Source organism: Gadus morhua, chromosome 11 (genome assembly GCF_902167405.1).
Source record: "Gadus morhua chromosome 11, gadMor3.0, whole genome shotgun sequence".
Classification (NCBI taxonomy): Eukaryota; Metazoa; Chordata; class Actinopteri; order Gadiformes; family Gadidae; genus Gadus; species Gadus morhua.
Window position 1 is genome coordinate 29,785,283 of NC_044058.1, and position 12,011 is coordinate 29,797,293.

The 12,011-nt window shown below is 57.4% G+C and overlaps 1 protein-coding gene across 1 annotated transcript in view; it reads right to left on the reverse strand.

Moving 5' to 3' along the window:
* epg5 (ectopic P-granules autophagy protein 5 homolog (C. elegans)) overlaps window positions 1–12,011 on the reverse strand; it is a 34,778-nt gene that overhangs the window by 19,028 nt on the left and 3,739 nt on the right. Inside the window, exons 6-27 of the mRNA XM_030370806.1 lie at window positions 11,586–11,722; window positions 11,139–11,246; window positions 10,868–10,941; window positions 10,629–10,734; window positions 9,810–9,924; window positions 9,389–9,539; window positions 9,107–9,268; window positions 8,438–8,595; window positions 8,142–8,293; window positions 7,577–7,717; window positions 7,102–7,263; window positions 6,906–7,028; window positions 5,892–6,154; window positions 4,929–5,069; window positions 4,273–4,417; window positions 3,749–3,946; window positions 3,009–3,116; window positions 2,514–2,636; window positions 1,662–1,828; window positions 1,040–1,255; window positions 584–707; window positions 73–217 (exon numbers count right to left, since the gene is read on the reverse strand). Of these exons, the coding sequence (XP_030226666.1) occupies window positions 73–217; window positions 584–707; window positions 1,040–1,255; window positions 1,662–1,828; window positions 2,514–2,636; window positions 3,009–3,116; window positions 3,749–3,946; window positions 4,273–4,417; window positions 4,929–5,069; window positions 5,892–6,154; window positions 6,906–7,028; window positions 7,102–7,263; window positions 7,577–7,717; window positions 8,142–8,293; window positions 8,438–8,595; window positions 9,107–9,268; window positions 9,389–9,539; window positions 9,810–9,924; window positions 10,629–10,734; window positions 10,868–10,941; window positions 11,139–11,246; window positions 11,586–11,722 (3,219 nt within the window). The remainder of the gene's footprint in view (window positions 1–72; window positions 218–583; window positions 708–1,039; window positions 1,256–1,661; window positions 1,829–2,513; window positions 2,637–3,008; window positions 3,117–3,748; window positions 3,947–4,272; window positions 4,418–4,928; window positions 5,070–5,891; window positions 6,155–6,905; window positions 7,029–7,101; window positions 7,264–7,576; window positions 7,718–8,141; window positions 8,294–8,437; window positions 8,596–9,106; window positions 9,269–9,388; window positions 9,540–9,809; window positions 9,925–10,628; window positions 10,735–10,867; window positions 10,942–11,138; window positions 11,247–11,585; window positions 11,723–12,011) is intronic.

Sequence of the window (12,011 nt, forward strand, 5' to 3'; positions counted from 1 at the left end):
CTACATCCTCTGGTACGGGCCTACCTGAGTGGAGGCCTCTGATGAACCCTACGTCCTCTGGTAGGGGCCTACCTGAGTGCAGGCTGCTGTAGTCGGTGAAGCCAAGGGCCTGGCTGCGGACGAAGGGGGGCTCGCTGAGAGCCTTCTCCCACAGTGAGAGCACCTCCCACTGGTCAAACTGCACGCGCTCCTGCTCCACGGCGTCCAGCCACAGCTCCTGAGAGCACACACAGCACGGGGCTTCAGTGATGCATTACTGACGTGGGACCACACAGCACGGGGCTTCAGTGAGGCATTACTGACGTGGGACCACACAGCACGGGGCTTCAGTGAGGCATTACTGACGTGGGACCGCTCTGATACACTGATACATTCACATTGATGTCTAGGGCATTTAGTAGACGCTTTTATCTGGCTCTATAACAGGTAACCCCGCCTCTAGAGCAGAGACCACGCCTCTAGAGCAGGTAACCCCGCCCCTAGAGTGGGTAACCACGTCTCTAGAACAGGTAGCCACGCCCCTAGAGCAGGTAGCCACGCCCCTAGAGCAGGTAACCACGCCCCTAGGACCCGGGGAACACACCTGGTGTCTCTGCATGACCTGCGCCAGCCTGTGGGGTTCGTACTGCGCAGGAAGTGAGGGCAGGTACACTTCCTGTTTCTGGAGGGTCTCGTCGTCAAACCACATGGCTATCACCCCGAACAACCTGGAGACAAACAGACGGTAAGAATAGAGGCCATCACCCCAAGCAACCTGGAGACAAACAGACGGTAAGAATAGAAGCCATTCACCCCAACAACCTGGAGACAAACAGACGGTAAGAATAGAGACAAAGAGTCAGAAAGACTAGAGACAAACATGCAGTAAGACTAGAGACAAACAGGCAGTAAGACAAACAGGCAGTAAGACTAGAGACAAACAGGCGGTAAGACTAGAGACAAACAGGCAGTAAGACTAGAGACAAACAGGCAGCTGGCCCTGATCTGCTAGATCAGAGCCAGCCAATCAGAGCGGAGGACAGGTGAGGGCGTGACCCACCTGACCAGCTCGGTGTGCAGCTGGGGGGAGGGCAGGTACGGGGGCAGCAGGGGGGGGTCCGGGGCGGGGCCGCTGAGGGGGGGCGCTCTGAGGGCCTGGCTGGCGGCGTGGTGGAAGTCAGAGACCTCCTGGAGCCGCTGCCTCAGCGCCCGCAGCAGGGCGGCGTGCGGCGAGGCCTGGAAGAACCGCCGCCCGATGCAGCCGCCCGCGTTCATCCTGCAGGGGACACGGGGGCGGAGTCAGGGGGGGCACCGTCAGACACACAGCAGGGGGGGACGCAGTCAGACACAGCAGGGGGTGCAGGGGGGACCCTACCTTAAGATCCAACAATGATTGCGAAGTCCTGAAGTCCTGTGTCCGTGTGTGTCCGTGTGTGTCCGTGTGTGTGTGTGTGTGTGTGTGTGTGTGTGTGTGTGTGCGTGTGTGTGTCTGAAGGTGTGTCTATGTCTGTGTGTGTGTGTGTGTGTGTGTGTGTGTGTGTGTGTGTGTGTGTGTGTGTGTGTGCGTGCGTGCGTGCGTGCGTGTGTCAGTGTGTGTGTCTGAAGGTGTGTCTATGTCTGTGTGTCTGTGTGTGTCTGAATGTGTGTGCGTGTGTGTGTGTGTGTGCGTGCGTCCCACCCACCCGTACTCGGGGCCGGGCTGCCTGAAGTAGAGCTGCAGGAACCTCTGCCAGACCAGGGGCAGCAGCGGGTGGTCCGGGGGCGTGGCCAGGGCCTGCCCCGCCCAGCGGTAGATCTGCAGCCGCTCCAGAGACGGCGCCACGGGCAGCTTCAGACGCTGCTGCGCCTTCTGCAGCCACACACGACACACGGGGTCAGACGCACACGATGACACACACCGCATCACACAACACAACGCACCAAGCATCACACCACGACACACAGGGTCGGACACACAACAAAACGCACACCGCATCACACCACGCATCACACAACAAAACACACCACGCATCAAACAACACAACACATCACACAACACAACAAGACACCCAACGCAACACAACAAGCAGGGTCGGACACACAATGTGTGTGTGTCCATTCCTTGGTGCATGTCCATCCACAGCCTTTATCTATTTATGCACACACATTTTTGTTGCCTTTGATTAGGTTGTGTTTTATACATTTGACCTACCGTATTTTCTGCACTTTAAGGCGCAGCAGCTAAATTTAATGATGTTTACATAATATAAGCCGCACTGGAGCCCGCCGCTTAAAAATCCATAGATTTAGGAGGCCCCCTAGTGGCCGTTAGATATAAAATTCAAAGATTAGGCACCGTTATATAAGCCGCAGAATTGCAAAATGGGAAAAAAGGCGCGGCTTATAGTCCGAAAAATTACGGTAGTTGTATTCTATTCTCTTTGAAGCTATCCTTAAAAGCTGCTCTTTAACAGCTCTAATCTGAGTGTCATTTGATTCACTTATCCCAGCTCCACCTGACCGGGAGCACAGTGGAGAGGTGAGGCAGTGAGTACCTTGAGGGCCTGGTCTGAGGTCAGGTTGGGCTCTGACACCAGCTCGTGCTCCACGCAGCGTCGCAGCTGACAGTCCTCCTCGAACAGACGCTCCATGTTCAGCACCAGCCAGGCGAACCACACCTGCCAACACACGCATGCACACACACACACACACACACACACACACACACACACACACACACACACACACACACACACACACACACACACACACACACACACACACACACACACACACAACACGCACACACACAGTCAGTAAGGGGGAAACGGTGGCGCAGATTTTAGCACAGAAGAAGATCCTGGTTTCAGCCCACAGACACACACACACACACACACACACACACACACACACACACACACACACACACACACACACACACACACACACACACACACACACACACACACACACACACACACACACACAGAGCAGGGCTGAGGCACCTCCATCTCTGCCAATCAGGATTCAGCGTTGTCAGGGACTCTCACCTCCCCGCTCATGGATTGGCCCTCGATGAAAGAAGGCGTGGCACTTCCGGAAATCCAGCCCACCAGCGAGGAGAGCATTCCTCGGTTGCCATGGTAACCCAAGGCATTCTGCGTGACGACAACAGAAAGCGTGAGAACTCGGACGTGATGACGAGGATGAGTCATCATCCTCGCTGGTTTAGGGGAGGGGAAGGCAGGGTTGTACAGGTGAGGGGGTAAAGGTGAGTACAGGTGAGGGGGTACAGGTGTGTACAGGTTAGGGGGGTACAGGTGTGTACAGGTGAGTACAGGTGAGGGGGTAAAGGTGAATACAGGTGAGGAAGGTTCAGGTGCGAGTGGTACAGGTGAGGGGGGTACAGGTGAGGGGGGTACAGGTGTGTACAGGTGGAGTACAGGTGAGGGGGGTACAGGTGAGGGGGTACAGGTGAGGGGGGTACAGGTGTGTACAGGTGGAGTACAGGTGAGGGGGGTACAGGTGAGGGGGGTACAGGTGAGGGGGGTACAGATGTGTACAGGTGGAGTACAGGTGAGGGGGGTACAGGTGAGGGGGGTACAGGTGAGGGGGGTACAGGTGAGGGGGTACAGGTGAGGGGGGTACAGGTGAGGGGGGTACAGGTGAGGGGGTACAGGTGAGGGGGTACAGGTGGGGGGTACAGGTGAGGGGGGTACAGGTGAGGGGGTACAGGTGAGGGGGTACAGGTGAGGGGGTACAGGTGAGGGGGTACAGGGGAGGGGAGTACCTTGTGCTGCTCATACAGCAGCTTCTGCACACACTCCTCGTGGTGGTAGATGAAGGCCGAGCGGCAGATCTGGTCCATGAGGAACAGAACCGTCCGGTCACGGAACCACAGGTTCTGCTGGGTGAGGACGCCCACCCAGAACTCCAGGACCGCCGCCACGCCCACGCGACCGGGCCTAGAGCTCTCCATCACGTGGGTCTGGGAGAGAGAGAGGCGTGATGCTGGGGGAGAGTGGAGGGAGGGACGGTGCGGCTGCTGGAGGGGCCGTCACTTCAGTCCATGACTGACACTCTTTCAAATTTCAGGATCATAAGATAGTATATCGATCTCTTATTGTATCCAGAAAAGCACCGCCTTCAGTTGAGATGTTAAACCAAGGACCCATCTCCCTTCAGTCACTCACTGTGGACACTAAAGATCTCAAGGGAACTGAAAGTGGAATTCATTTCAATCCCCACCCAGCTAATGTTTGGATCCAACATGGCCGCTCGGTGAACATTAAAGAGTAGTCCTGTGGGAGCTACCTGGATCACGCTGTTCAGCAGCCTGACGTTGTCCCCGTAGGCCCCCCCGACGAGCAGTGGCGCCACCCGGTGGGTGACCTGCTGCGTAACGCCCTGAGGACACACGCTGTCGCTCTGCAGGAACAACTGGACACAACTCACAAAGCTGGGGAGCACGACAACGAAACACAATACAGACAACAACAAGGCATCAAACACTCAAACGATGTTAGGAAACTGCGCTGGTTCGTATTGGTGGAACTTTAGAAATTGTTTCAACATTTAGAAAGCACTTTAGTAAAGTAAGCCTATAGGAAGCACTTCTCTATCTGTATGTACAGACACCTACTCTATGTGTTCTTAGTGTGGTTAGGGTCCAGAGAGAAAACAACGAAAAGCCTGTATCCCTGATTCCTACAGATACTATGACCTCTGTCCTGTGCTTTTAAAGCGAAAGGCCTGAGTGTGAAGGTCAATGCTGCCGGTCGGAGGTCACGGCTATGTGCAAAGGTCAACATGGCGGGTCAGAGGTCACGGCTATGTGTAAAGGTCAACATGGCGGGTCAGAAGTCACGGTTATGTGTAAAGGTCAACATGGCGGGTCAGAGGTCACAGTTATGTGTAAAGGTCAACATGGCCGGTCAGAGGTCACGGTGGGAGCTGGGGGCCGGCCTTACTGGGCGTTTTTGAGCAGGTAGAAGCCCAGGTGGTAGGAGGGGGGCAGGACGTTGGCCAGCAGGTGGACGGCCGCCTTCAGGTAGCGCGCCTGGATCAGACTCTTCAGCAGAACCACCCCCTCTGTGCAGAACTCCTCCAGACTGCAGGAACAGAGAGGAACCCATGAGGACAGAGAGGAACCCATGAGGACAGAGAGGAACCCATGAGGACAGAGAGGAGCCCATGAGGACAGAGAGGAACCCATGAGGACAGAGAGGAGCCCATGAGGACAGAGAGGAGCCCATGAGGACAGAGAGGAGCCCATGAGGACAGACAGGGTCCCATGAGGACAGAGATGAACCCATGAAGACAGAGAGGAGCCCATGAGGACAGAGAGGAACCCATGAGGACAGAGAGGAACCCATGAGGACAGAGAGGGAACCCATGAGGACAGAGAGGAACCCATGAGGACAGAGAGGGACCCATGAGGACAGATAGGAACCCATGAGGTCAGAGAGGAACCCATGAGGACAGAGAGGAACCCATGAGGACAGAGAGGAACCCATGAGGACAGAGAGGAACCCATGAGGACAGAGAGGAGCCCATGAGGACAGAGGAACCAATGAGGACAGAGAGGAACCCATGAGGAACATCTGACTCTAGATCTGTGGTCCTCAGCTGGTCCGGCCTCTGGGCCCAAATGGGTCCTCAGTCATTAAGTCTCCACCCCACAATATGAATGCCAATCAATGCACTGTTGAAAACATGGAGAGAACAAAACAGCTGCAAACATTGGGCCTGAACTCAATAAAGAAGTAAGCCACTGAAAAATGAATTAACATTGAAACATTAGTAGGTTCACAGGCTTGTATCTAGGGATAAGGGCTGGCAGGTGCTCTGGGACCCGCTCAGGGGGCCCGGTTATGGCTCGCGAACCACCAGTTGAGAACCGCGGTTATGGATCAGGTGTTTGTGTGGCTAACCTGTGCCCCGCGGTCGTCATGGCAACAGACAGGTAGCAGCCGATGGGGAGGCCGGCCTTCACGGCCCGGAGGACAGAGTGCATGCTGGGGGCGTGCGTGATCTCCGGGGGCGGGCTGGAGGCGGAGCCCGGGCCGGCCCAGGCCGCCTGGGGGTTCTGGCTGTTGCCATGGAGCTTCAGCCTCAGCAACATCTGCCACGCCCACTGGCTGAAGGAGGCCTCAGGGGACACGCCCAGACGCAGCACGCTGGCCAGGTAGGACACCTGGGGGAGACAGACGGAGGACTGAGGACGCGCGGGGACACATAGCGGGCCCCTCATGGTGTTAGAGGTACGATGTACGAGGGTGGGATGGTCTGAGAATGTCCGTCGGTCAGCCATTGGGGAGGGAGACCCTCTGTGAGACGGTCCGCTGTGGGTGGCTGCCTGCCCGCCTCGGAGCTTGGTTTTAGACTTTAGACCTTTGTGACCAATCAGAGCATCTGTTCCCCGGTTGGTTCACAGAATCCACCTTGCCTGTCCATCAAATGTACGTGCACTCCTCATTGGAGGAGGAACGTAGGGAGGGAGGGAGCCGAGAGGGGAGGAAGGAGCAGAGAGGGGAGGGAGGAGCAGGGAGGGAGGGAGGAGCAGAGAGGGAGGGAGGGAGGGAGCCGAGAGGGGAGGGAGGAGCAGAGGGGGAGGGAGGAGCAGAGGGGGAGGGAGGAGCAGAGAGGGGAGGCAGGAGCAGAGGGGGAGGGAGGAGCAGGGAGGGGGGGAGGGAGGGAGCCGTGAGGGGAGGGAGGAGCAGGGAGGGAGGGAGGAGCAGAGAGGGAGGGAGGAGCAGAGAGGGGAGGCAGGAGCAGAGGGGGAGGGAGGAGCAGGGAGGGGGGGAGGGAGGGAGCTGTGAGGGGAGGGAGGAGTAGAGAGGGAGGGAGGGAGTTAGGGAGGGAGGGAGGGAGGGAGGGAGGGAGGGAGCAGCAGTAGCTTCCTAACCGGTGGATAATGCGCCCCAGGCTGCGGTGGGCGAGCGTACCTGTTTGATGCCCTCTGAGATGAGGCCTGCGTAGGGTTTGTCTGTGAGGTACTTCTGGTACGCCTCGGCCACCAGCAGGGCCACCTCGCTGTGGAGCGAGGGCGGCAGGGCCAGGGCACCGTCCTGCACACAGACAGGGGGCTTAGTGTGATCAGCCCCAGCTCACCTCCAGGGTTCACCAGGGTCGGCGGCCTACCTGTGAGTGGCCCCAGTGCAGCCCCTCCAGCACCACGCAGGCCAGCTGGTTCTCCACCGCCTGGAGGGGGTGCTGGAGCAGCCACGCCCCGATCACACACACCTCCTCCGCCCCCGGCTTCCACAGGCACAGAGGCAGCTCCTTACACAGGTACAGGGCCACCTGGGGGGAGAGAGGGGGAGGGAGGGAGAGAGAGAGAGAGAGAGAGAGAGAGAGAGAGAGAGAGAGAGAGAGAGAGAGAGAGAGAGAGAGAGAGAGAGAGAGAGAGAGAGAGAGAGACACACACACACACACACACGTACACCCCACACACATCAAATGCGCACACACACACACACACACACACACACACACACACAAACACAAAAACACAGTGACTATCCTCCCTCAGTGATGGACTGAGACAGAGTGTGTGTGTGTATAGGTGGCTAGCCAGCAGCATGAGCCCACTGAGGATGGCGGGAGGGTGGCGTACCATGCCCACGATCTGGACCGTCTCCCTCAGCCTCTCCAGCACCACGGAGATGACATAGGGATGGGCCGTTGCTATGGCAGCCAGCAGCTCCCGGCCCACCTTGGAGTAGGTCTCCCTGGTGGCCACACTGACGTAGGACACCTGGGGGGGGGGGGGAGACAGGGGAGAGAGGGGGAGACAGGGGGAGACAGGGGAGAGGGGGGAGACAGGGGAGACAGGGGGAGACAGGGGAGACAGGGGGGGAGGGGGGGAGACAGGGGGGAGAGGGGAGAGAGGGGGAAGGGGGAGGCAGGGGGGAGACAGGGGAGACAGGGGGGAGACAGGGGAGACAGGGGAGGGGGGAGGGGGGGAGACGAGAGACGTAGAATATAAAAGAAGGGTTAGGGTTAGACGTGGATTGGCTTCAAGGTGGAAAAGTCATACGACTGTAGCAGTGAGGGAGACGAGGCAGCAGCTGGTTATTCCTGTTCTTTGAAGACACATCTGGTGTGTGAACGAGGTGGAGGGGCTGCCCCCGTCCCTCTCTGCTGCTCCGGGTGCAGCCGTCCGTCCCGGAGTCACCTACCTGGTAGATGATGAGGGTGATGGTGTTGATGAAGGTGGGGTCCGAGTGCTGGGTGGGCGTGGCCATGTGGGCCAGGGCGGTGAGGAGGGCGATGCCGTCCGAGCTGTTCACCTCCCCCAGCCAGCTCTGGAAGCGCTCCTGGTGCTCTGGGTCTGGCGGAGGAGGACAGGTCGGCCCCGCGTTAGGGCGGCGGCCAGCGGACAGGCGGGACTAAGAGCCATGGCTTGAGTGGCTGTGTGTGGGCGGTGTGTTTGGGTGGTGTGTGTGGGTGGTGTTTGGGTGGGGGTGCTGGGTACCTCTGAGGGCCTGCAGACAGGCGTGGGTGTTCTCCGTGGGGGCGAGGGCCCGGGGGCCCTCTGTCTCAGCACACTGCATGACGTAGAGCACCCTCCACAGCATGGCGCTGGACAGCGTGCCATAGGGCATCTCCGACATGAACAGCCAGATGCCCAGCCTATCAGAGGAGAGGAGGGGAGGGGAGGGGAGGAGAGGAGGAGGGGAGAGGAGAGGGGAGGGGGGGAGGAGAGGGGAGAGGAGGGGGGGAGGGGAGGAGGGGAGGGGAGGAGGAGGGGAGAGGAGAGGGGAGAGGGGATAGGAGAGGAGAGGAGGAGGGGAGAGGAGAGGGCTCATTAGAAATGGACTTCAAAGTGTATTTGTCAAATTAACAAATGAATGTAGAATACATTAAAAGTTAAATATAAGGTCAATAGATAAAAGTACTCTATATTTACTTTCTCATATTGCAAAACATCCATACAATGTGCTTAACTCGTGAAACAACACAAAAATAACAAGAAATAAGTTTAGAATATTGGAATCACAGACATCACAGACACACATTAGAGCAAACAACAGTGCAAGTGTTGGCGTCTGGTTGAGTTCATGTTGCGGGGGGGCCCTCGTTGCTCCTCACCACGCGCCCGCAGCAGAGCCCTCACGGCGGAGCCCAGAGCAGCAGCACTCACCTCTTGTTGCGGAGGACGTGGACCACGGCCCGGAGGAACAGGTGGTCGTACTCCAGCTGCAGCTTGTCCATGGACAGAGAGTGTGTGGAGGAGCCGGAGCCCCCAACGCCGCTGACACTGACGTACTGAGCCCAGTGGTCACTCACGTAGCACACCGTCATCCTGGGGGGGGCGGACGGGGACAGAGGGACAGACGGTCACCGGTCTCGTTCATCTCTTCCTCTGCGGCGTAGGGCTCGCTAATCGAGGACCGACCGGGAGGGGGGGGGGGGGGGGGCGGACCTGATGCTGCGGCCGATCCGTTTGACCAGCTGTCGGTACCGGGCCCGGTTGTACGTTTGCAGGCCGACGGCCAGAACCTCGATGAGCGAGGAGGCGAAGGCGAAGATCCTCATTATCTTCTGGCTGGAGCAGGCCTGGGGCTCGTACACGCCTAGACAGGGAGGGGGGTTAGGGTTAGGGTCCAACCAGACAGACAGACAGACAGAGGGACACACAGACAGACACACAGAAAGACAGACAGACAGACAGACGGACGGACAGAAAGACGGCTCACCCTGCCTACGACAGACAGACAGACAGACAGACAGACAGACAGACAGACAGACAGACAGACAGACAGACAGACAGACAGACAGACAGACAGACAGACAGACAGACAGACAGACAGACGGACAGACGGACAGACAGGCAGACGGCTCACCCTGCCTGCTGATGCCCAGCATGTGTGAGTACAGGTCCTTGAAGGGGAACTGGGCGAGCAGCGAGATCAGGTCCTCCTCACAGAGCAGCAGCCAGCTGCTGCCGGGGTCCTCGTCCTGGAGGGACAGGACCTTAATATCAGACCTTACTCACACACTAGTGGGTTCTGCCCTGAGCCCTCAGATGGACCTTGAGAGATGAATGCAACACATGTTTAATGTTGACCTAGCACACTAGGTGACTATATATGATTATTAGTGCTACTGACTATTAGAGCTACTGGTCTGAGGGAGTGCTACTGGTCTGAGGGAGGGCTACTGGTCTGAGGGAGGGCTACTGGTCTGAGGGAGGGCTACTGGTCTGAGGGAGGGCTACTGGTCTGAGGGAGGGCTACTGGTCTGAGGGAGTGCTACTGGTCTGAGGGAGTGCTACTGGTCTGAGGGAGGGCTACTGGTCTGAGGGAGGGCTACTGGTCTGAGGGAGGGCTACTGGTCTGAGGGTCACTCTGTCCTCTGGGAGAGTGCTACTGGTCTGAGGGTCACTCTGTCTCTGGGAGAGTGCTACTGGTCTGAGGGAGGGCTACTGGTCTGAGGGAGGGCTACTGGTCTGAGGGAGGGCTACTGGTCTGAGACAGTGCTACTGGTCTGAGACAGTGCTACTGGTCTGAGGGAGTGCTACTGGTCTGAGAGAGTGCTACTGGTCTGAGGGAGTGCTACTGGTCTGAGAGAGTGCTACTGGTCTGAGACAGTGCTACTGGTCTGAGGGAGGGCTACTGGTCTGAGGGAGGGCTACTGGTCTGAGGGTCACTCTGTCGGCTCACCTCCTCTCCCCCCTCGTCCACCAGGGTCCAGTTCCCCGACGCGGGCCCCCCCCCTGAGGTCAGGCTCTCACACGGCCTCATGTGGCCCAGGAACTCTGCTCTGTGTCTGGGGTCAAAGGTCACAAAGGTCACGAGGTCAGCGGGGGAAAGGAAGAGCATTCAAACAGGTGTGATTGGTTAAATGAAGCTCTATCTTCTGGGTCACGTGATCACAGCGGGGGGGGGGGGGTTCAGATCACCTGGCCGGAGACATGAGGATGGTCAGAGCCTTCATGAAGTGCTGGACTCCGCCGTTCTCGCCCCACACCTCGACCTGAAACAGAACGACACTCGGGTTAGAGGGCAACTTCCAGGTTGGCCAAGCCTGGTAAACTAATTGTGGGAAAGTATGAGGTAAATTGATTGATAAATGATGTAATTTTAAACTTTACCCTCACATTTATCAACCTGCATGTTGACCCTTTAAAATAACATCACTTTAACATTTGGGAATAAAGGACGGGCATTAACCTGTAGGAAGTTGGCTGCCCACTTTCCCATTCCAGCAGGACAACACAGCAGATGGCACAGTAGATACAGACGCTCTCCAGTGCCCCCAAGTTGTAGTAGTACCGCCACCTAGTGGTTAGAGAAGGAACCACAGGGGAATATGTCATCAAATAATTGCCAAGTTGGAACATGGCGAGAGAAAGAATGCCATCGCGAGGCAAGGCTAATGTATTTATACAGCACCCTTCAAACCCAAGAGGGTGTGTGTGTGTGTGTGTGTGTGTGAGTGTGCTTATTTGTGTGTGTGCGTATGTGTATGCATGCGTGCCTGCATAAGAGCGTGTCTGCATGTGTGTGTGTGTGTGTGTGTGTGTGTGTGTGTGTGTGTGTGTGTGTGTATGTGTGTGCGTGTGTGTGTGTGTGTGTGTGTGTGTGCGTGCGTGTGTGTGTGTGTGTGTGTGTTCATACCAGTCTCTCCAGCCAGTGGTGGATGTCGGTCTGGAACTGGGCGTCGTCGAGCACCCTGCGGGTGAAGCTGAACAGGACGCCGACGGCCTCCTTCAGCGGCTGCAGCGAGCCGGGCCGGGAGCTCCCGCCGCCGCAGCCTGAGAACAACGCAAACACGTCAGCAGGGGCTGGGGGCCAGGGGGGGCAGACCCACTGCGTACGTCAGGCCCGTTCAACAGGCCTCTACCACGGTACACCATCGATACAACGGGGATGGTGTACCAGAGAAAATGATCAAGAAAACAAAAGTATCTAAAAGTAAAATAGTCCCGAACCCTTTTGTTTTAGTGATCATGCTATTTACATACGAAGGAGTAAACATAAGTGATATATATCCTGTTTTACCTATCGGAGGGTCAGTCTGGGTCAACACAAATGTCAACAAAG